A 23,325-nucleotide genomic window follows, 5' to 3' on the forward strand; every position below is an offset into this window, starting at 1 on the left:
ATATGTCCAGTGTAGAAAGTTCTAGACCACACTGATCAACACATCAGGTACCTATTAAGAGACTGCTCTATTCAGGCATCAACATGTTTATTATGTGCCCTCAGAGTCTGTCACATGTTAAGTGATAGTTCAAGCAACTAATAAAGCCGTATTTCAGAAGTCTGCTTATAGTTACCTGATACGATTTCCACGTTGGAGACTGATGTAAACCATAATACCACTTAGGCGGGTCTCGCCATTGTGAAGAAGGAACATCCACCGCCTCTCCTACGGCAACTGTGTCTGAATGGGAGAGGAGCCTTCATTACTTTCTAGCCTCTCTGCTCGTCTCTGCCCTTTAGCCACCGCAGACTGCAGTCAGGCAGGTACTCCCTGTTCACCAACGATTTGTTCATTCTGGGCCTTGCTAATGCCATTCAAAACGTCAAAATCTGGCACTGGTCAGGCAGCCCAGTTGGTTAGAGCATCACCCTGAGACACGAAGGTCGCTGTTCCGTCCCCAGTCAGGGCACATACCAGAAGCAACCAATGAATGCATGATAGGTGGAACAACAAATCGATGTTTCTCTTTCTCAAATCAACTTCTAAAATGTTAAAGTCCAGTTAGGAACTAGCCCGAAGGCCCCCTCCTCAGGGCTCCCCTTACTCGCCACCCTGAGCTCCCAAGGCCCCCTGTGCGAGACAGTGTACCTTTTGGTATTCTCTTGGTGGTGCCGTCTGGACGGGTCTTGCCTCCCATGGGCTTCTTGAAGTGGGTGTGACAGTTGTGAAACGTCAGAATAGTCTTCTGACACTCCTCAGATCAAGAGGTGACTGGATAATGTGAGAGTGATGCTGTGTGACTTCCAAGGCTAGGTCAAAAAAGGCAGGGCAGCAGGCTCGCTGGGACATACAAGCTCTGGCGACCCTTGAGCCACCACGTAAAAACGCTCTGCATCCTGAGGCTGTCACCCTGTGAGGAAGCTCCAACCAGCCTCCATAGAGAGACCTGAAACCACAAGCAGAGACAGATGCCTGGCCCCTGCCTGGTGGCCCAGCCGCCTGCTCCTCCAGCGGCAGGCACTGACTGTGAGTGTATCAGACACCCTGCGGCAGAACTGCCGAGTAGAGCCTTGCCCAAATTCTTGACCCACAGAAACCATGAGAGAAAACAATTGCTGTTCAAGCCTCAAGGTTTGAGGTGGTTTGTGACAAGGATTACTTCTGAAACCTACACGACCCACACGGGGCTACATAAAAAGGAGGGAGTTGGTCCCGGGGACTCAGTGAGTGCTCAGCATTTACTGTTAATCCTCTTTCATCAGATCACTTTGCTTTTTATGTCAAATTTTAAGTGTTATTGGACATAGCACTGGAAGTCATAGCCAGAACAACTTGGCAAGGAAAAAAGAAAGGAATCCAAATTAGAAAGGAAAAACTAAAACTCACTACTTGCAAATGACATATGTGTAGAAAGCCCTAAAGACTCCACTAAAAAAGTTAGATTATATGAATTCAGTAAAGTTGCAGATACAAAACCAATGCACAGAATTCTGTTTCTATACATTAATATCAGAAAGAGAACAATAACATTTACAACTGCATTAAAAAGAATAAAATACCTAGGAGTAAATTTAATTAAGGAGGTAAAGATCTGCACACTATCTGACATTGGTGAAAATGGAAGACAACACAAATGGAAAGATATTGTGTTCATGGACTGGAAGAATTAATGCTGTTAAAAATGTCCATACTACTCAAAGCATTCTACAGATTCAATGACATTCCTATCAAAATTCCACTGGCATTTTTCACAGAATAGAACAATCCTAAAATTTATGTGGACCCACAAAAGACCCTGAATAGCCAAAGTGGTCTTGAGAAAGGAGAACAAAGTTGGAGACATCATGCTCTCTGATTTCCAAATATATACAAAGCAACTGCAATCAAAACAGTATGGTACCAGCATAAAAATAGACATACATCAATGGAACAGAACAGAAAGCCCAAAAATAAACTCACACATATATGGTCAATTAATTTACAACAAAGGGAACCAAGAATATACAATCAAAAAAGGACAGTCTCATAAATTGCATTAAGGAAACTGGACAGGCACATATAAAAGAATGAAACTGGGCCACGATCTTACACCATACACCACAAAAATGAACTCAAAATGGGTTAATGACTTGAATGTAAGACCAGAGACCACAGAACTAAAAAACAGGCAGTAGTAAGTTCCTCGACTTCTGTCTCGGTGATGATTTTTTGGATTTGACACCAAAAGTAAAGGCCACAAAAGCAAAAGTAAACATAGGGGACTATATCAAACTTAAAAGCTTCTACATGGCAAAGGAAACGTCAACAAAAAGGCATCCTACTGAATGGGAGAAAATACTTGCAAATCATATCTGATACAGGGCTATATCCAAAATTGAGCATAAAGAACTCATATAACTCAATAGCAAAAAAAACCCATGTGATTAAAAAAGGGGCAGAGGACCTGAATATTTTTCCAAAAAGGACATACAGATGGGCAACAGGTATGTGAAAAGACGTTCCATATCACCAGTCGAGAATGCAAATCAAAACCTCACACCTGTTAGAATGGCCCCCGTCAGACAGACAAGAAATACTGAATGTTAGTGAGGATGTGGAGCTAAGAACCCCCATGCTCTGTTGGTGGGAATGTAAACTGGTGCAGCCACTACGGAACACACTACAGGGATGCCTCAAAAAATTGAAAGTAATGAATAAGTATGAAAGACACATGGACAATAACTAAGACGGGGGGCGGAGATGGGAGGGGGGTGGGGAGCACTGGGGGGGTGCAGGGCTGGGAATACAAGAAAGAAAACTGTACTTGAACAAAAGTTAAATAAATTTTAAAAAAAATTGAAAGTAGAGCAGCCACAGACCCAGCAGTTCCACTTCCGAGTATCTGAAGAAAATAAAAATACTTAAAAGATATATACACCCTATGTGCACTTCATCATTATTTACAATAGCCAAGATATGGAAACGAACAGATAAAAAATCATGCTGTATATATATAATGGATTATTCTTCAGCCATAAAACCTATGAAATTTGCCATTTGCAACATGGACAAACCTTGAGGGTATTGTGCTAAGTGAAATAAATAAGAGAAAGACGGGTACTGTCTGATCTCAATTAAATGTGGAATCGAAAGAGAAAAACAAACAAACCAAGCTCACAATAAACCACAGTGGATTGGTGGTTGCCAGAGGCGGTGAAGTAGACGGGTGAGTGAAATGGGTGAAGAGAGTCCCAAAGTACGAATTTCCAGTTGCAAAATAAGCAATCCATGGGGGTGTAATGCACAGCACAGCTAACTACAGTTAACACTGTATCACATATTTGAAAGTTGCTGATAGTAGATCTTAAAAGTTATCACAGGAAACAAATTCTGTAAAATATATACAATAATTCTTTATATAATCAAAGGGTTTTTTGTTTTGTTAAGAAACCAATATTAGATGCCTTACAGAAGTTACATGACCTTCAAAAAGTTAAGAGATGCAACAATGTAAATCTGGGAATGGAAATGCTTTTAGCTAGTGAGTTAATTTAAGAACAAAAGTGCTAGGATTTCCGCAAGGAAATATATTTATTTTTCCTTCAGAATTTGGCTCAGTGACAAAAATATTTACATTAAAATAAATTACGATTATTAACCATGTGTAATAATTATGTTGGAATATATTAGTCTTTCCATGAACTTAAAAACTAAGATTTGGCTTTAGATCCAGTACCATCCTTCATATATTTGGGTCGCAATGCAATTGTCTGGTGTGGGAAGTGGTTACAGATTTCACCAAGGAACAACTGGCGCCCCTTCACAGTGTACCCTCTTGCCTCAGACACTGTTGGCCGAGAGGACCAACTTCCCTCCCAAGAATAACCAGGAATGTTTCAACAATAACCAGGACCTGGAGGTTATTTCAGGGCTGGTGGAAAGTTCTAAGAATCAGTCAATCTATCTTTTCACATTAATCCACCAGGAAGGAAGTACTAATGTAATATTGATTCCTTCACTTTATTTTATATGCTAACACTGAAACAACATATTGTAGAAATCTTGAGGTTCTCCTAAAATAATGAGAAATATATGCATATGCTTTGTTAGGTTATCTAAGAGTATCGATAAAACCTATCACTGGCAAAATTGACACCACATAGAATATTTGATTAAATTATCTACTTATAGATAGTGCCATGGATAAACCAAGGCATTACTAATGAGATACTAAATAAAGCTTCTGCAAGTCTGCAGTAAATCCGAATACATTCATGTTTTGAAATTTTTTGACACGAGAGGTTGTGTGGCTTAGCAGAAAAAGCAGAGGGACCTGGGGTTGAACCCTGTCCCAGACTCACTGGAGACACAGCTTTAGGTGTGTTTAAACACTAAGACAGTTTGGGATTCCATTAGCTGGGAATTAAAACACCTGTTTCACAGGCTGAGAAAATTTAGAATAATGTATTTGGGATGGACCTAGTTCAGAGCCTGGCACACAGTAGGCACTTAAATGGTGGCTGTTAGTTTTTCTTCCAGGCTGCAACTGACAGGAAGAACCTTGGCCTTTGTGTCTTGGCAGCAGTGAAAGCACAGAATCTCACTTCACTGGAACCCAGACTCACGGACGTGGGCTCCAGGTCTGACGCAGACACTGCCTGCCTGGCTCTCCGGGCCGCACCCCGTGCAGGGTGAAAAGTTACTGCAGGCAGAGGTGTCTGCTTGTCAGTAGCAAAAATCCTCTGGGACAGTTAATCTCCTTTCAGAGGCTGTAAGTCCTAGTGGCTTCTCAGCTGTCCTTAAGAAGATAAGCACAAGGTCACTAAGGCCACTGTAGTTCAGATCCATGGTCTGAAGTTTCTCAAGGTTCTGGGAGAGTAATAACAAGTAACCTTGGGGGGCGGTGACAGATAAATGTCCGATGTCATGATTGTGGTAATGGTTTCACAGTTGCATACATTTGTTGAAGCTTATCAAACTGGGCACTAAAGAAAAGTTCACTTAAGCCTTCCAAGATGAGATTTGCTTTTGTTTCCTGACTAGATCCCTTTTGCCATCTAAGTTTAGGGCCAGAGGAGGAAGGATTAATAGTCCAAACTCCAGTCTCAAGGTCACATTCCCAAGCACAGCCTGCAGGTCTGAGGGGTACATCTAGCAAGCAGAGGCCAAAGGCTATTGTAGCTGCTGTTGGCACAGAAAACTGTGGGTGGTATTTGTAGGGTTTGAGCCCAAATGACCCAGGAAAAGGCAGTATCTACAAAAATGGGGATGGGGGAAGGCGACTTTGGAAGAGGGGACTAAACGCACAAATTTCTCTGCCAAAGTCACCTGCTATGTATCAAATTTAAGTAATCAAATTTGCTTTTTAAGAAATGTGCATCTGAGAGAGAACCTGATCCCACTAAAGACGTCTTGAGTTCCGGTCCGTGTCCGCCACCGAAAGCCTAGCAGACCCTGCGAGTCGTGTAGTCCAGAACCATGCTGGCGGCCCCGAGCAGGGCTGGATCCACCAAGTCCGAGACCACCACGTCCACGTCCTGCACGGAGGGCAGGGCTTGCTGGCGGATGACGTCTTTGACAGTGTGGATGTAGTGACTGGCCAGGATTCCAGAGAGGATCACGAGGGAAGGGTTCACAGTGTGGAGGATGTTCACAACCCCAAGACCCAGAGCCGTTCCAGCTACAGGAAAACAACAGAAGTTTCAGAAAGGGAACCAAATCAAAAATGCCCAAGGGGAAGGTCGCAGAGCCAGTGGCCGGGAACATTGACCTGGGGTAACCAGAAGCAATACCTGTGAAGCGGTTTGTGGCTTATTAGAGAAAATGACCACGGGATACTTTGAAATGAAAAAAGCTGGGTATAAAACTGCATATACCATACGACGTGACCTCAGCTATTAAAAAGATAGAAATGCCGGAAGGAAATGTTAGTAGTTGATATCTCTGAACAGTAAAAGTCAGTAACAGTTTTCCTTACTCTCATTATTTCTCTAAATTTCCTATAAAATAAGTTATTTCACCATAGTTGTAAAACTCAACAACAAAAAAACACTTACAAAGGCAGTGCTGCCAAATACCTTGAAGGCGATTCCCCTTTTCCCCCTCTCACTAAGCAGGAGAAGTACCTCTGGATAAACACACAAGAGCACCAGTCCTGGGGGAAGCTGGGCATCTAGGGGAGCCCCAGGTGGCCCGAGGGCCTGTCCCCCGAGCCAGAGCTACCAGGAGCCAACACTCACCTGTTCTCAAGATGCTCTGGGCCTTCACGTTGCCGAGTTTCGCAGCTTGGATAAGATGGAGCGCCCCCACGGCTTCGTCTTTGGGAACTGACATCCCTTCCACCAAAAGCAGGTCTTCTGTTGGAGCAGAGGTAAGAAGCAGCAGTCAGTAATGAGCTATGGCAGCCCTGTGGGTAGGCCAAGGTTACAACTGCCGGTGGGCAGCAAGCCCCCAAGTGGGAAGACAGTATTTTCCTTTCATGTTTGCAAAGCTCACCATTCATAAACATCTACATGCATGCCCTTGTCACCCTCTTGTTGTCTGGTTATACGTCACCCGAGATGTCCCCCGTTCTGATCAGAACCTCCTCCTCCCCGCTCTAGCTCCCTCACTTCTCACTTTCATATGAAGCAGTGTCCTTGAAGTGTCCCTCCCACCCCGCCCCCACCTAAATTATCAGACTCCTCTGCATCCCTCTCCTTCCCTACCCAACTCAGACACAACGTGGCCTCACTGGCCAGGGCCCCACATCCTCTGGTGGGAATGCACAGTGCCTAAGGCACAGACACAGACAGACCCGGTTCGGTCGCCAGCTGTCATCTCGAGTGTCATGACCCTGCCCATGTCATGTCACCTCCATGTTGCTCCTCTCTGAGACTGGGGACATAATATAATAATACCGACCCTGGCAGGATTATATCAGGGTTGAATGACAGAATGGACCATAAAGTACTTAGTTCAGCGTGGGCCAAAGTAAACGCCAAAAAAACAGTAGGTATTTCTGTAACCTAGAGTCATCGCCTTTGTCCCTCCCTCTGCCTCCTTTCCAACCTTAGCTCCCATTCCTGCGTGTCAGATTCCACTTCCTTTTCAGTGTAGTTAGGCTTCTGTCCCCTACCCTTGAACTTAAACTTTAAGATAGGCACTTTCCCCCAAGGGGGCAAAAACAATCTTTTTCTGCAGACACTATAAACAGACAACCTTTCTGTGGTATTAGAGTTTCATGGGGTGAGATGATCAGGAAAAAACACCTAAACAGGCTCCTTATGGGGGGTGATGATAAAAATGAGGCTGAAAAACACTTCAAGGCTTCAGATGATGTCCTTGTGGGCAAATACAATGAACTTTTCCGATTTTCTCTTACAGCAGCATTCGACACTACCTACTGCACCCTCCCTGAAACTCTCCCCCTTTCAGCTTCCGTGACTTTCCCCTTTCCTGGTTTTCCTCCCACCCCCAAATGCTGTTTTGCAGGATTCCCTTCTTGACTCTTGCCCCCTTCCAAGTCTCTTCCAGAGGTTACACCGCCTCCTCACAGCTGACTCCCAAATCCCTCCCTCTGGCCTAGTCATCTCCCCTGAGCATCAGAGCCCTGTAGCCGGCTGCCACCCACGCCTTTCCACCTGCACACGGCTGTGTCTCCACCACCAAACAGCCACAGAAACCTGTTCTTAGTCTTACCTTCCCAGCCCCAACCTGTCCAACCAGAAAACTGGAAGTTGCTCTATAGAACTGTCCCATTTAAAGCCACCCTCCATTCAACTACCATTTTCCTCCCGGAAAACAGTAAGTTACAGTTCAGTGAAGAATCTACAATTCAGATCTGACTGTATCCTTCCCCTAAAACTTTTCAATGGTTTCTGGCTTGCCTCTTACTATGTTACACTCACACTTCATGCCTCAACAGCACTGTTTCCCAAGCTTGGCAATGTTCCCTTGCTCATCCAAACTTCCCTCACTAGTTCTGTCTACCCTCTGACTCTAGACCTCTCGGGACAGCACCCTCATGCTCCTTTCACCATATACAGAGGGCACCCCTGCCATCCCCACCACTGGAGAGGAGGAACGTTAACGCAGGTCAGGACCAAGAAGCCTCTGGCGCTTCAGTCTGAGAACCTCCTTTTCTTGTAGGCAGGGTAAAGGTTAAAAGTTCTGGCTTCAGTGTTCCTCTCTCCAGAATATCTGCTTCGAAGTACTTTTCTACCTTTGGCTATTTAATTCCTCAGGAGAAAGAACCAACCGTCATGTAGCTTTTTTGCTTCCTTCTGCAAGGCCATTCCAGAAGCATATGCTTCGATACAGCCATGGCTCCCACAGGAGCAATCGGGCCCATCTAGAGACACGACAAGGTGGCCGAGTTCCGCGGCACAGAAGGAGCTTCCATGGATCAGCTCGTGCTGATGGATGATTCCCCCGCCAATTCCTGTAGTGAGAGAAGCGATTGATCATTCAGGAGGCTCTTCAATGCAACAGCAAACTGATACGGCAGTGCCTTGTGTTAAGTAAGGAAAGCTTTGGAACATGAGGTTCTATTTAATGCTTAATTCTTAGACAGCTGAAATTTACTAAGGACCAAACCTTATTTGGAATCATTTTGGATGGGGATAATTTTGGCGGATCCTCTCATACCCTGTGTGGCAGCTGCTCGGCTCAGGTTTCAATCACAGCTGCGGTGGCCAGGTCTGGGCACGCCTGGCCTCACCTGTGAGGGCAGCGTCCCACCTCAGGCACACACATGCCCACTGTTCTCACCAAGGCTTTCTCTGACGCTAAGGAGCTCCGTCAGCCACCTAAACACTGTGCCCAGAAGCAACCCTCAACCAAGGCAAGACAGGAGCCAGCAGATCCAAGTGGACAATTCTGGATGGTACTCCACAGGCTTCCGGGGAGGTCCTGGTAGATTTAAGCCCCCCTGCCCTCAAGGCAGCTTGGACACTGTCCTCTAACGGCTGTCGTCCTCCTCCTCTGTCCCACTCTTCCCGCTCCCTCACTCCTGCTCAGGGTCAGGGCCCAAATAAAATGCCCACATCTAAACTCTTGTCTTAGACCCTGCTTTGGGGAAGACAGTCTTAAGGAATCAAATAGCTCCTGCTTTCTTAAACAGAATATGAAATATGTTTTGCCTCCTTTTAATACCATCAAGCCAAAAAAATCTACGCTTCAATGATTAGGAATAGCAGTGGCTGTCTTCTTACAGAGCTTAGGGTTACTAAGGAGCAACTGCCTCAGCAGGCTCCGCTTTTCAGTTGTCTGCCACCTATTACCTCTTGTTACATCTGTTCCTCTAACTCCACCCCTCTCATCTGCAGCTTATCAACTGCTCTGTGCTAGGAAATGATGGCCAAGTTTGCTAGAACTGTGTCTGAAGCTGAGAGAAGTGTAGGAGCTTGGCAGGGTGGCAGCAGAATGAGGAGTTTAAGGACACGACAGTTTTGAAGGCAGCCATATCCAGGATCCAATGCGGACTTGACCATGCACAGCTGAGGCCGTTTCCTCATTTAAAAAACAAACGAGGATGTCGGCAGATATGGCAGAGTAGGGAACAGATCCCTCCCTTCCAAAAGTCCACTCCTCCACTAAAGCAATGAATAAGCTGGCAAAAACTATCAGAATCAACTTGTTTGGAACTCTGGACACTAGCCAGAAGTTTGCAACAACCAGGGAAATGCTTAATCAAGAAAAAAACAACTGGGACTTCCGGCCAAGATGGAGGCGTAGGTGGAAACACTGTGCCTCCTCACACAACCAAGTTTAAAGACAACAAAGTTTTAGTAACAAAAACGCAACCAAAACACAGAAAATTGAACTGTAAGCAAGTCCAACAACAACAAACCATTCAGCCAGCCTGGTAAGAGGGGCAGAGTCAGCAGTGGAGCAGGGTCAGGCAGGAAAAAGTGGCCGGACTGACCCAGGAGTGCAGGCGGCAGTTGGCAGATCCCAGGCGTACGGTGGCAATGGGAAGACCCAGTGAGGGCACAAGGCGGCTGGCTGAACGCAGTCACACATTCACATGCAGATAAACCAGGCAAAGGAGTGAGCAGTGAGACAGACCACACAGGCTAGGGCCCCAGCGACAGGAATTAAAGCCTAAAAGCACCAATTGGAAAAACTTTCGGGGTCGAGGTGCTGGGAGAAGCTCCCAGGCTCACCAAGAGTTTGTTGGAGAGACCCACAGGGTTCAGGGTTCTGGGTTCTGGAGGGTGCACAGGCCCACACATCCGGGAGCCGGCACCAGGGGGGCCCAGTTTACTTGCAGGAAGCAGCAGAGGGGACCGAAATCCGAGAGAGAGAACAAACGGCATTGCCCGCCATTGCCCTTCTCCAACCCCACCCCCACACGCAGCATCACAACCCAGCGACTGTGTCGCCCCGCCCTGGTGAACACCTAAGGCTCCACCCCTCATATGTAACAGGTGCAAACAGACCAAAACATTATGGCTCAAAAAGAACAGCTCAAAGCCCCAAAGCCAATAATTCTAAGCAACCAAGAAATAGCCAACCTATCAGATGCACAGTTCAAAACACTGGTGATCAGGATGCTCACAGAACTGGTTGATTTTAGTCACAAATTAGAGGAACAAATGAAGGCTAAACTAAGTGAAATGAAGAGAAATGCACAGGAAACCAATAGTGATGGAAAGGAAACTGGGATTCAAATCAAGGGAGTGGACCAGAAGGAAGAAAAAAATGACCAAACAGGAAAGAATGAAGAAACAAGAATTCAAAAAAATGAGGAGAGGCTTAGGAATCTCCAGGACACCTTTAAATATTCCAACATCCAAATTATAGGGGTACCAGAAGGGGAAGAGGAAGAACAACAAATGGAAAACTTATTGAACAAATAATAAAGGAGAACTTCCCCAATCTGGCAAAGGCAATAGACTTCCAGGAAATCCAGGAAGCTCAGAGTCCCAAAGAAGTTGGACCCAAGAAGGAATACATCAAGGCACATCATAATTACATTAGCCAAGATTAAAATAAAGGAGAGAATCCTAAAAGCAGTAAGAGATAAGGGGACTGTCACCTACAAAGGAGTTCCCATCAGACTGTCAGTGGATTTCTCAAAAGAGACCTTCCAGGCAAGAAGGGGCTGGAAAGAAGTATTCCAAGTCATGAAATCCAAAGACCTACATCTAAGATTGCTCTATTCAGCAAAGTTTTTATTTAGAATGGAAGGGCAGATAAAGTGCTTCTCACGTAAGGTCAAATTCAAGGAGTTCATCATCACCAAGCCCTTATTATATGAATTGTTAAAGGGACTTATCTAAGAAAAAGAAGATAAAAAATATGAACAGTGAAAGGAGAGCAAACACAATTATTGACAACCACACCTAAAACAAAAGCAAACTAAGAGGACAGCTAGATCAGGAGCGGAACCATAGAAATGGAGATCACATGGAGGGTTAGCAACAGGGGAGTGGGAGGAGGAGAAGGGGGGAAAAGGTACAGAGAATAAGTAGTATAGACGGTAGGTAGAAAAGAGGGGTGAGGGCAAGAATAGTATGGGAAATATAGAATCTAAAGAACTTGAGACGTGGTTATAAACTAAGGGGGGGAGAATGGTGGGGGAGGGAGTGTGCAGGTGGAGGGGAATGAAGAGGGGGAATACAACAACTGTAATGGTATAATCAATAAAATATATTTTTAAAAAAATAAATAGAAAAAAATAAAGAACTTGTGACATATGGACATAAACTAAAGGGGGGGAATGATGGGGGAGGGGATGTGCAGGGTAGAGGGGAATGAAGGGGGGAAATGGGACAACTGTAATGGCATAATCAATAAAATATGTTTTTAAAAATCAGGAACTGGGAAAAAAGAGAAAAAAACAACTGAATGTCACTAAGAGCTTTCTGGCATTTTCTGGCCCCATCACCCTCTCCTCCGCTGGAACTGGCATGTCCTTGAACCAGCAGCACCCCCCACCCCAGCACAGATGGCAGTGCTAGAAGGAGCTAAATGTTATAAACTTCCTCAAAGAACTGGGTGGCCTGTTTTGACCAGCTCAATGGGCTTGCCTTTATCTCACCTACCTCAGAACTTACCCAGGACTCAGGGGGCAGCCCAAAGGCCATTTGTCAAAAACATTTAAAGGCAAAATATGCTAATTAGCCTCCACTGCTTAGAGAAATGGGTAACAGTGGGGCAAGCAATAATCTAACCAAAAAGACTGGGAGGAAAAACTGGGGAATGAGCAGCTTTTAGAAGGCCACATACATGCTCAGAAAAGACCTGAGCAAACCCTCAGCCCTCCAGGGTGGCTCTCTCTGCCCAAGCAGGCCAAGGCGAAGCTGTAAGCTGCCAGCTGAGTGCTGACCGTGTGCCCGACACACTCCAGCTCCTGCAGCAGCCATTTCTGACTCCTCCACTTACCCGTGCCTGTGATAAGTGTCACGAAGTTTTCCAGGCCCTTTCCTTGGCCAAACTTCCTTTCTGCCATGGCGGCGCAGTTGCCATCATTGTCTACCCACACGGGAAGATGCAAAGTGTCAGACAGGGGTGTTCTGAGGTCCACCGAGTTCCACTCTTGAATCAGCTTGGTCGAGTGCAGCACGATTCCTTCCCGGGGGTTTACACGGCCGCCTGTGGAGACACCTGCGCTCCACCGCAAACACGAGGGAGATCATTCTAATGAGCCATCTCAGAAAGTGTGCTGACTTTCTGGGCTCGGATCACCAGTTAATTCACCCAGCAAACCCGAAGACCAACACTACCAAGGACTGCAGAAAACAACAAGCAGTTCTGAGCTAAATCTGTAGCCCCGGTAGATACAGCACTATCAACGCTTCCCAAAGGCCTGGGAAGGCCCGGGGCCCACAGACAGGACCCGGAGCCATCCGTGCACAGGGCAGACAGGGACGTGATGCTGAGTTATGCGGCAGAACTCAGGAAGTTCTGCATGTAAAAATGAACGTCTCTTGGGTATGTAATTCACAGTCTTACCTACTCCCAAAATTCTGCAGTTCAGTTTTACAGCTTCTGCTGCAGCTTCTACACACATCTGTAGTATTAAGTTAATCCTCTCTTCATAGGTTTTAGGATTGAACTGAGTATACTTCTTAACTATTTCACCCTGAAAGAGAAAACACCACCACCATCTGTTGCGCTGGGCTCAGCTAAGGAGCACACACAGCAAATCTCTTGGCCTATTTCATGACAAACCAGACACTGCCATGGGACAGCTCCACAGATACACGGGATGGCTTCAGAGGCAGCCACCAGCTGGCTGGGTCAGCCCCAGGATACACCCGAGCCCTTTCTGGAGAAGCCCTTCCGGCACATGGCTACTGAAACAATGACAACTCCTGGCCACCTGGACAGACCCCTCTCTAAGCATAAGGTCAATGCTGGCTAATCTGAATCTTCATTAAAAGGTCATGTGTTACTCTCTCAGGCTGATGAGTTTTCCTTGCTTAAATACTGAGGCAACTAAGTAAATATCCTAAGCACTTAAGCTTTAATCATCTCCCAGAACGGGAGCCAATGATGGTATGGCACCATGAGGCATAAATTACTGTGTTTTGTGATAGATTTTAATACCAACCAATCAAGGATACCCCCTCCTAATTGTTCTTGTTTTGAAATTATTTTCTTTGTTCTTCTCACTTGGGCATTATTTTAAGTAAACTTCACAATAATGTTGTTAAACTTTAAAAAGTTTCATTGCAATGTTGACTAGAATTCTGTTAAATTTGTAAGTCAATTTGGAAAGTGCTGACATTTAAAAAACACTCAGCATTCCCAGCCAAGGTATTTCTCAAGCCTTTACATTTTACAGTGAAGTTTTATACTTTTATTTATGTAGATCACATAGCTTTCCGGTTTAGATTATTCTTAGAAGTTTTTGTTGTATTGTTCTGAATAGGATCTCTTTTTCCATTCTTCTGCTATTAATGGAGTTGTATATATTGACGAAGGTTAAGGCTGTCATGACGGGTGCTATTAAAAATAATCCAGAGTTGTGATTCTCAGCCCTCACTGTGCATCAGATGCACCTGGGCGGCTCCGAACCAACACTGGAGCCTCCACTGCAGAGCCCAGTGTGATCGGTCCGCAGTGCAGCCGGGCATCTGCCTATTTTTAAAGCTTCCAGATGACGCTACTGTGCATTCGGGGCTCACAAACACCCACCTAGAGGAAAACTAAAATCTTTGCCTGCAATTTCATATCAATAGAAAGTTACTGACATTTATATATTTATCATAATACCTAGCCATTTTACTCAATTGTCTTACTAATTCTGTAACATTGTTTATTCACATTGCCTACAAATAACACTTTCTACTTTACCCTGCCCACAGTCTCCATCTCTGCTGTTTGCTCCATGCCTCTTCCCCTCATAACTTCCAGGATAATGTTCAGCAGCGTTGTAGAGGGCATCCTTCCTTTCCTCTTGATTGCAGTGATGATGCCTCTAGAATTTTTACTGTGAGGGCGCTGGCCACTGATACGGAATATATCTTATGTTAAGAAAATATTCTTCTATGAATACCTTGTAAAGATTATTAATAAAAGAGGCCTTCTGGCTTCTCTTGAAAAAATCATATTTTGTTCTGCTTTTCTTTATTGACCTAAACAACTCTGCCTGTAAAGTCTTTGCTATTTCTAATAAACTCCTGAAACTTTATACACAGACAGGATCTCAAACGAAGACTTTTCTTGTTAAATCATTGAAAAGCACTTTAACATGGGCACCGTGGTGTTTTCATGAAGGCTCTCTCAAGTTCTGGCAACACCGTGGTGATGGTTCGGTGACGAGACTGGAGGTCTGCTGCGCTCAGCCACAGTCACATGTAGAGGAGAAACAAGTCCCCTCACGTCGGCCACACCCTCCCCAGGTGGTAAGTGACCCCCACACCCTCTGATCCACGCTGATAACCAATACAGAGCTGCAGGTCTGCTGGGTGGCAAAGGCCCCTCTGGGGCCTCGGGTCTCCCACTGGCCACTCAAGTGCGCTCCCTTGGCCTCCAAGAGAGTCTCACCCCCTTGAAGTGGTACTGATTAGTAAAATGACGAGACATTGTGACGGACGATGACAGACACTGTGACGGACCCAGAAAGTCACTGCTGTGGGCGAACACAGGTTACAGGACTTCATGTGTGTTTCTAGTCCTCCCGTCCAACTGCACTTTTTAAACCAGTTACTTGTATGGGATAGTTAAGATCTTAGGCGTTCTTTTACCTTCATGCTGACTATTGCAACTCGGAGGTTCGTCCCACCGAGATCAACAGCCAAAGCACTCAGAGTTTCAAGAATATGGTCAATGTCTTGAGAGATATTGTCCTTCACGGGAGGAAAGCAGAATTTCTTTTGCAGTGGCTCTTGGAGATCAATAGATTTGAGAAACTTCAAAATCCTTGGAACAGCATTTCCATCCCCATATATCTTTGAACTGTAATATCCAAAAAGTCAAATTAAATGCTTTTCTCATACATGCTAAATGATACTGAGGACATGGTATTCATGGAATCTCAGACCTGAGGTCACAGTTTGTACTTTTTCCTTTTAAAATAACATCTGGATCTCTCCAGCAACACAGCAGCTTCCTATCACCAGCGCAACGTCTAATTTTATTGTTGAGTGAAACAATAAAATTTTCCAGCCTGAGATACCATTAAAAACGCCTATATTATCAAAGAAAAAGTATCTTTAAGATGTTAAGGCAATTTGAGCATATAACAGTCTGAGACAATGATTTTTTTTTTTTTTTTGGTGATAAAGGAAAAGAGTCTTTATTCAAAAGCTGCACAGTTTTGGAATAACAGCTTTTCACAGGCATTAGTCACTTAGGTCTCTCAATTAAGGTCAAACTCTTTAACTCTTTAGTTACAGTTTTAATCACTTAAACCTATCAATTAAGGCTAAACTCTAACACCTGAGCTCTCCTACATTTCCCCGCCTCCCACCCTACTCCCATGTTAGTTTTAATTCTCTTAATCTGTAGGGTTAGTTTACAAACAAAAATAAGAAGATACAAAAGCTTCACAGTTTTGGAAGAATGGCGGCTTCTGCCTCAGAGCCTGCCCCCCCTCTAGAAGACCCAAAGAAGAGTAGCCCTGCCTCCCTCTGCCAGGCCAGCCCAACCCTAGGCTGCTCCCGGAGTTCCTTCCCATCCAAAGTACCATCTGTTGGGAAATGCAGGCAGCTGCAGCACGATCTTCTAGGCATCCCCAGAGCCAGAGAGAACCCATGCCACCGAATTTTTTTTTAAGTTTGCATCTTTACATTCATGGAAGAAAAGTTATATTCAGGAAAAAACATTCCAATACAGGAAAATCTCATTAATTTGAAATAGAAAGGAGGGCAGTCTAAATTAAAATGCTGAAAACTATTTTTAAAGAAAATCAGTTATATTACTTTCTAATACGGAAAATCAAAGTAGGCTAAAGACCTATTTCCTAGCTATGTTAATTAACTGAGACAAATAAAAAAATTATTCTCCATCGGAACCCCTGGTGGAACAATAGGGGTATGTTAACGAGCCCTGTCTCCCCACCAGCTGGGGGCCCAGGGGTGGAGAATGAGAGCTCTGTTAGGGGGTTGAAACAGGGGTCACAGGTTGGAAACGGGGCTAAAAGCAGCTCCTCTTTTAAAGCACTTTTAAAGAAAGAGGGTATGTACTCACCAAGGGTACTGTTTACCAAACTGCAGATGCAGCGCTTGCAGTATTTTGTCCTGGGTATCAGCGTCCCGGACATGAAGGACATTCTCTCCTAGGTAAACCCAGTGACACAGTGCCATGATTCAGAAGTGGGAATACCCAAAGAATAAAGAAATCAGCAGTGTGTTGTGCTCATAATTATCCCCGAATCCCAGAGGACTGAAAATAAGCCTTCTCCTTTTAGAGAGACATCGACTTTCCTACTGTATACCTTTCTTTAAAGCACTCTCAGCAAGATCTCATGTGTCAAATACTTAATGGCACTAGGGTCCTTCATTCCCAAAGGAAATAAAGTTTTTGTATACTCATTGTAATAAATAAGTTGGCTTAATCTATTAGGCTGGCAAAAAATCCATGTGATTTTTTCCATGTGATACGATAAAAGACACATTTTTCATTTTCACCAATAACTTAATTGATTTGGATATTTTGAGTATGTCAGCTGTCTCCCACATGGTATAATGTTGATTGTTCTCAATGTCTCGACTTGATCATTATCAACTTCAACTGGGCTACCCGACCGTGGAGCGTGGTCCAGCGAGAAATCTCCAGCACAAAACTTTGGAAACCACTTTTGACACATTTGATCAGTCACAGCATCTTCTCCATACACTGCACAAAACTGTGTTTGCATTTCACTTGCATTTTTGCCTTTCTTGAAATAATAAAGCATAATGTGCCAAAAATGTTGCGTATTTTCTTCCATCTTCAAACACAAAATGGCTACACAGAAATTCACCAATTTTGGTAAGTTTTTTTAATGCACACCGATAAGACAGCTGTCACACACAATCTAACAAAGCTGTCAGATTGTATTGACCTCAAATGAAGTCAAAGACAATTAAGTGCCACTAGAGCCATCATTTGGAAAATGCCAAACAAACCTTTTGGCCAACCCAGCAGAAGCCACCTGTCACTCATCTAGTCATCTAGCATGTCCACTCTCTTAGTCTGCGCTGCCTTCTATCTGCTTAGCCAGTTGGTCATCAGCTGGTCAGGCCAGATTGGTCAGTCAGTCAATTAGCAGTCAGCTGCTCAGTCACTTTCTCTCCATGTACTCTCTGACCGATATGAAGGAGTAAATACAGTGAAAATGCCATGCTTTTCAACAGACGTGGCTAAGAAGAGGGGAAGAGCAGAAGGGTGATGGGTGGAGAGAGAGGTGTGGGATCAAGGAAGGGGGTATATTGTGTCATTTTGTTTTTAAGAAATGAGAGGCCCAGGCATGTTTAAATGATGAGGAAGCTAAAGAAAGATACATGGGAGAGAAAGGATAACTGGTAAGACCCTCAGAAGGCAGAAGGGGTGATTTGGAACACAGAAGGGTAGCAGTGGACAGGCAAGAGGAACCCCACATCCCAAATGCTCCAATATGAAGAAGGACGGATGGGCACGTGTTTATAAAGTGTGGTGGCAGGAAGCACAGAGACGGCTTCTGACAGAGGACCACACTGCTCAGTCCATTATTAAATTCTCCATTCATGTCTTACTTGAACTCTCAACAGCTTTGAGTACCATCTCCTGGAGATACTTTCTTTCCTGGGTTTAATGACACCACACTCCTGGTTTCCTCCGACCTCACCGGCAGTGCCTTTCCAGTCTTCCTCCACGGCCTTCCCTTCCTCACCAGAACTCCAAATGTCGGGGAGCTCCTCAGCCAGGCCTGGGCTCCATTCTTGCCCCTGTTTATATGCCCCCCCTGGGTAATTTCATTTAGCCCCTTGGTTTGAAACATCATCTCAAGCAGAGCATGCCATTATCCTCAACACCCTTTGAGGATACTGGTAACAGCATTTTCGCTGGGCAGCTGATTGCCCAGCCAAAGGATATACTCTTCAGCTTCCCCTGCAGCTAGACATGGCCTTGTGGCCATGTTCTGATAGGATGTGTGAAGAAATATTTGCAACTTCCAGATCATGTTTTTAAAAGGAAAGACATTTTCCCTTCCCCCTTCCAAATGGCTAAAATGTGGACTTGAGAGCAAGACAGATGGAGGCTAAGTTCCGACCATACCAGTAAGAAACAAAGAAGAATCTAACTCATTTAAGGCACTATTATTTTGGGGTGTCTCTGTAAAGCCCCTGAACTGATGCTCTAAATACCATCCCATATGCCAATCACTCTTGTATCTTCAACTCGAACTCTGCCTGGAACTATCTAGCTGCTTAGAGGCCATCTCCACTTTGATATCTAATAGGCTTCTCAAACCTAACATGGCCATTAGCGAATTCCTAATTGCACCCCTCCCAAATCTGCTCCTCCCTCAGCTTCCCCCCTATCAGGAAAGAGCACACCCAGCCGCAGAATTAGTGTTGACTCCTCCCTTCTTCCTCTCACTGCCCACATCCAAGCCACGGCGGCCACCATAACAACCCCAAGTCGGCCTTTCCGCACTCTGACACTGCCACAGAGTCTAAGCCGCTATCATCACACAGGAACTGAACAAGCCTCTTAACTCGGCTCCCTGCTTCCACCCTGTCACCTCATTCCACTCTCCACACCTGCCAGATGATCATTCCAAAACACACAAAATACCATGTTAAATGGCTTCCCATCACACTAGAAAAAAGCCCAAAGTATTTCCCCTAGCTTCAGTCTGCCTTCTCTCACGTCATCTTGCACCCACCCTTCCGGCCACTGCCCTGCACCTACACGGACCCCCTGGTTCTCAGCTGTAGTAAGCTTCGTCTTCACAGTGGTGTTTTCCTCTGCTTCTCTGCCCCACCCCCCCCGCCGCCCCGATCCTCATAAAGCTAATTCCTTGTCATTCATACCTCAGCTGAAGTGTCACCTAAAAGTCGCCTTCTCTTATCTCCCCTAATGTGGCCCACACATCTGGGCAGCACACGGCCTAACTTTTTTTCCTTGGTTCATCATCGATCTCTCCTCCCACTAGAATGGAGGTTACATGACAGCTCAGAGGCCACGTTCAACTCGTCTCTTAAACACTGCCCTCAAACCTCATAGTTACCTAAGAAACTCTTAGCTCTAACCAGTATTACAAAGACAATAAATAGGTAAGTAGAGCCCTAAAAAAAGTTGGTGATCCCTGTGTATTCTTTATAGATTTTAGGCTGCAATGGGTCATTAACTTCATTCACTCACTTGATAATATTTGCATGCCTTGTAATAATCCACACACACGTGTTAAGCCAGTCAGTCAAAATATAGGCGAAGGTAGATACCTGTTTCTCTTCCAATCTGACGTGTTCCTAGATTGATCACAGGTGTTCCAAAAGCTCCCACCTCTCGGACCCCACAACTGCTGTTCCCAATCATGCAGCCCGCATGGGCAACCAGCTGTATGAACTGGTCAAATGGGACGTGTTTCACTGCCCGGAAATTAGGGTGATGCTCAATGCCCTTCTTGCGCATCACCCGAACCATCTCTTTGCTCCCTGCGAGAGTGAAAAGAAACAACTGTTACACAGTTTATGAGATAAACAATTGTCATTGGCAAGTACAGTCCCACTTAAAGAAATCTTCCCATAAAGACTCAAAACAGTTATAAAGAAACAGTCATTTTAACACCCTACTTTGTTTCCCCTAACAATAAAGATTATTCAAGAGACACTGAGACAGGGATTCCTTCAGAGAAAGACGGTGACATCCGGACACTGCAGCAAAGGGGTGCTGCCTGTTTCATCATAGAGCGCCTAGGAGCTCGGCGATGAGCGGTGTCAGCTCACGGTAACCAGTACGTGACAGCTCCTGCTTGGCTTTCTCGCTGGTATCTCAGGTCCCCATTAGCATGGTTACAGTCTCACGGGCACCAAAGCCTACAGGCAGGCCTGAGGGTCAACTGGAGACTCCAGTTCTAATATAAACAGGAGAACAGGAAATAGTCGTAATGATGGCCATTTTACTGCGGTTAGTGGGGTCCTTACACTCCTAAAGGCACTTCTGACTTCTAAGGTTTGTCTCCTGGCTATTGCATTTTCTTACCAGTGCAAAATGGGGGGAAGAGATTTAACATAAAATGAGAATGAGGATTAGCGAGATCTTTTTCTTAGTATTTATTTCCTATCAAGTTCCTACTAGACTCGACAAAAACATCACAGCCTATTCACTCCACTGCAGAACTGGTGATCCTTTGAAAACGGGAACACATTTCCAAAGAGAGCAGCCTTCAGCATAAAATGAGCATGGTAGGAATGGCAGTCCAAAGAAGACGCAACAGAAACACACAACTGGAAAGGGAGGGGTCACACTTTCACCTTCCAGTCCCATTACCTGCATCAACATTTGGAAAGAGAACCAGGGTCCTCTTGTTGAATGAGATAAGCGCATCCAGCGTTAACTCGAACATTTTAATGGAATGCTTAATGTCGGTGGTCACCGGGTGCTGTAGGGCAACGATGTAATCTTTAGGTTTTACATCATCACCTGTTTCAAGAAAATCCAACCACATTGCTTCATTAGTTAAGACTCTCAAAGGAAGAGGCAAATTCCAAAAGGCAGACCCAAAAGTCTGTGCTTCTAAAAATGCTAAGAGAAAGTAATTTGTCATATTTTTAGCAGGCCATCCAAATTAGGTTCCAATGATAAGAACATAGAGCAACAAGTCCAAGGGTTCAGCACACTTAACATTTTGCAAAGGTACTTGCTACCACAAACAAAATATATAACTTGAAAGCCCTGGCTGGCGTAGCTCAGTGGATTGAGCACAGGCTTGCGAACCAGAGGATCTCGGTTCGATTCCCAGTCAGGGCACATGCCTGGGTTGCAGGCCAGTTCCCTGCAGGCCAACTCCCAGCAGGGGATGCATGAAAGGCAACCATACATTGATGTTTCTCTCCCTCTCTCCTTCCCCTCTAAAGATAAATAAATAAAGTCTTAAAAAAAAATATATATATATATATATATAACTTGAAATAGCAGACACAGAGTCTATTGTTGCAAATCCAAAATTTTTCAAAGCATTAGAAAAATGTGAATCTTCCCAATTTCTAACTAGTGTATCTAATGAATTATCAGCAATACCAATGAATAATATTATGTTGCAAATCAGAGCATTTAGAGATTGAATGAGCACTAAATATATTTCATATAAACACAGAGGAGCTTCCCCATACCATCACCCACCAGATTCCACAAATGGCCAGTACTTCTAAGCCTGTTCAAAGGACTAGAAAGGCTCCACTTATCCCCAGGCTGGGATCCCAAGGACAGTCCCTCGGCAAAGATTTAAAGGGAAAATGGTTCAGATGGACAGTGCTCTGCCAACGCACTGGTCAACAGGGCCTGGACTCCCGCATAAATCTAAAAATGAGCGCCACATGCTTATTTTTAGTGAGAATATATTTCTTTGTGATACTAATTTTAATGATCAACTTTATATTACACTGTAAATTTATCATTAATTTCCAAATTCAAACAGTAGCTGTTATTTTTTTATGATTTAATGGTAACATAATTTTTACTAAGACCCTTCAGTAGTATTTGATTCAAGAGACTATAGGTTCCAATTTTTTAAAGGTTTCTTATGTAGTTTTAGACAGAGGGGAAAGGAGAGAGAAGGAAAGAAACATCAATGTGTGGTTGCCTCTCACATGCCCCTCACTGGGGACCTGGCCTCAACCCAGGCATGTGCCCTGACTGGGAACTGAATCGGCGACCCTTTGGTTCGCAGCCCGCGCTCAATCCACTGAGCTACACCAGCTAGGGCTATTTTTTTCTAATTATTGGCCCTATATTACGTTCTACCCTGGGGTTTGGGGAGATATAATTATTAAAGTTTTGTGCAAAGTAGGAAAAAGACTTAAAGGCCTGAAAGAATCTATCAGAAACAGAAGTCTAGAAAGAGGTGATCAACATAAATGTAGCTAAGTCACTAGACAGAGATCAGGGCTATCAGAAACTATGGGGAGAGCAATAGCAATAAAAGAGACAAAGGATACAGTACGAGTTGGCCCTGCTGGTGCAGTTCTACAATGTGCATGAGCTACTCCATGACTCGTAAATAGAAGAATGACGTCAGCCTTTCATGTAGTCGTTGTTTTTCATTCACACGATTCCCTGTGGCTGGATACAAATAATCTTAACCTAAATGTATACAACCAGCTATGGAAGACCTGTGTCTCTGACTTCTGCGGCCTTTTTTTGGCGGGTGGGGAGGGGGGCGCGGTTGTGGCAATTCTTCTTTGATAATGAGGATGTTATAGAGCCCCAGCAGTCCCCTGCAGACAGGACCATTCTGTGTAACTTATTGCTAAGGGCAGTGGAAGGTGAAGAGGCAGTTACAGCAGTTTACCCCATGGGAGCTTTCCACTTCTCATTTGTCTTCTCCTTGAAGTGGGATTAAGAAGCATGTGCACTATTTAGAAAGTAACCATATAATGCAAGAACTACATGTCTTTAAAAAAAACAGTGAAAAAGAACACACAGGACAATGAACTGGAGCTAGCCAACCCTGGCAATAATACATTCTATACAAAGCCTACAGCTGCTTCTCAGGGCACAATTTCTGACATCATCACTGTGTCTATCTCCAGACCTCAGCAGCTTCAGCCCCTCCACCCAGCCCTTTCCATTAAGGTGCTGTCGTTTTGTTTCGTGTTAAAATTCTGTATTTACTGTGCCATTTCTTTCATGACTGGGAATTTAACATGTCTTTTTAACTTTGCTAATATTTTTATTAGG

The 23,325-nt window shown here is 44.5% G+C and overlaps 1 protein-coding gene across 4 annotated transcripts in view; it reads right to left on the reverse strand.

Annotated features, from left to right (window-relative positions):
- Nucleotides 1-3,409: 3,409 nt before the first annotated feature.
- Nucleotides 3,410-23,325, reverse strand: part of GNE (glucosamine (UDP-N-acetyl)-2-epimerase/N-acetylmannosamine kinase) — a 50,630-nt gene continuing 30,714 nt past the window's right edge. For all 4 annotated transcript variants that reach the window (XM_037035702.1, XM_037035704.1, XM_037035705.1 and 1 more), the window contains exons 4-12: nt 20,917-21,069; nt 19,869-20,081; nt 16,648-16,735; nt 15,204-15,414; nt 12,964-13,093; nt 12,394-12,615; nt 8,261-8,443; nt 6,261-6,377; nt 3,410-5,701 (exon numbers count right to left, since the gene is read on the reverse strand). In XM_037035702.1, the coding sequence (XP_036891597.1) occupies nt 5,466-5,701; nt 6,261-6,377; nt 8,261-8,443; nt 12,394-12,615; nt 12,964-13,093; nt 15,204-15,414; nt 16,648-16,735; nt 19,869-20,081; nt 20,917-21,069 (1,553 nt within the window). In that variant the 3' untranslated portion in view covers nt 3,410-5,465. The remainder of the gene's footprint in view (nt 5,702-6,260; nt 6,378-8,260; nt 8,444-12,393; nt 12,616-12,963; nt 13,094-15,203; nt 15,415-16,647; nt 16,736-19,868; nt 20,082-20,916; nt 21,070-23,325) is intronic.

The sequence above is a fragment of the Sturnira hondurensis genome, unplaced genomic scaffold (genome assembly GCF_014824575.4).
Source record: "Sturnira hondurensis isolate 20B ecotype Veracruz unplaced genomic scaffold, ASM1482457v3 Scaffold0022566, whole genome shotgun sequence".
Taxonomy (NCBI): Eukaryota; Metazoa; Chordata; class Mammalia; order Chiroptera; family Phyllostomidae; genus Sturnira; species Sturnira hondurensis.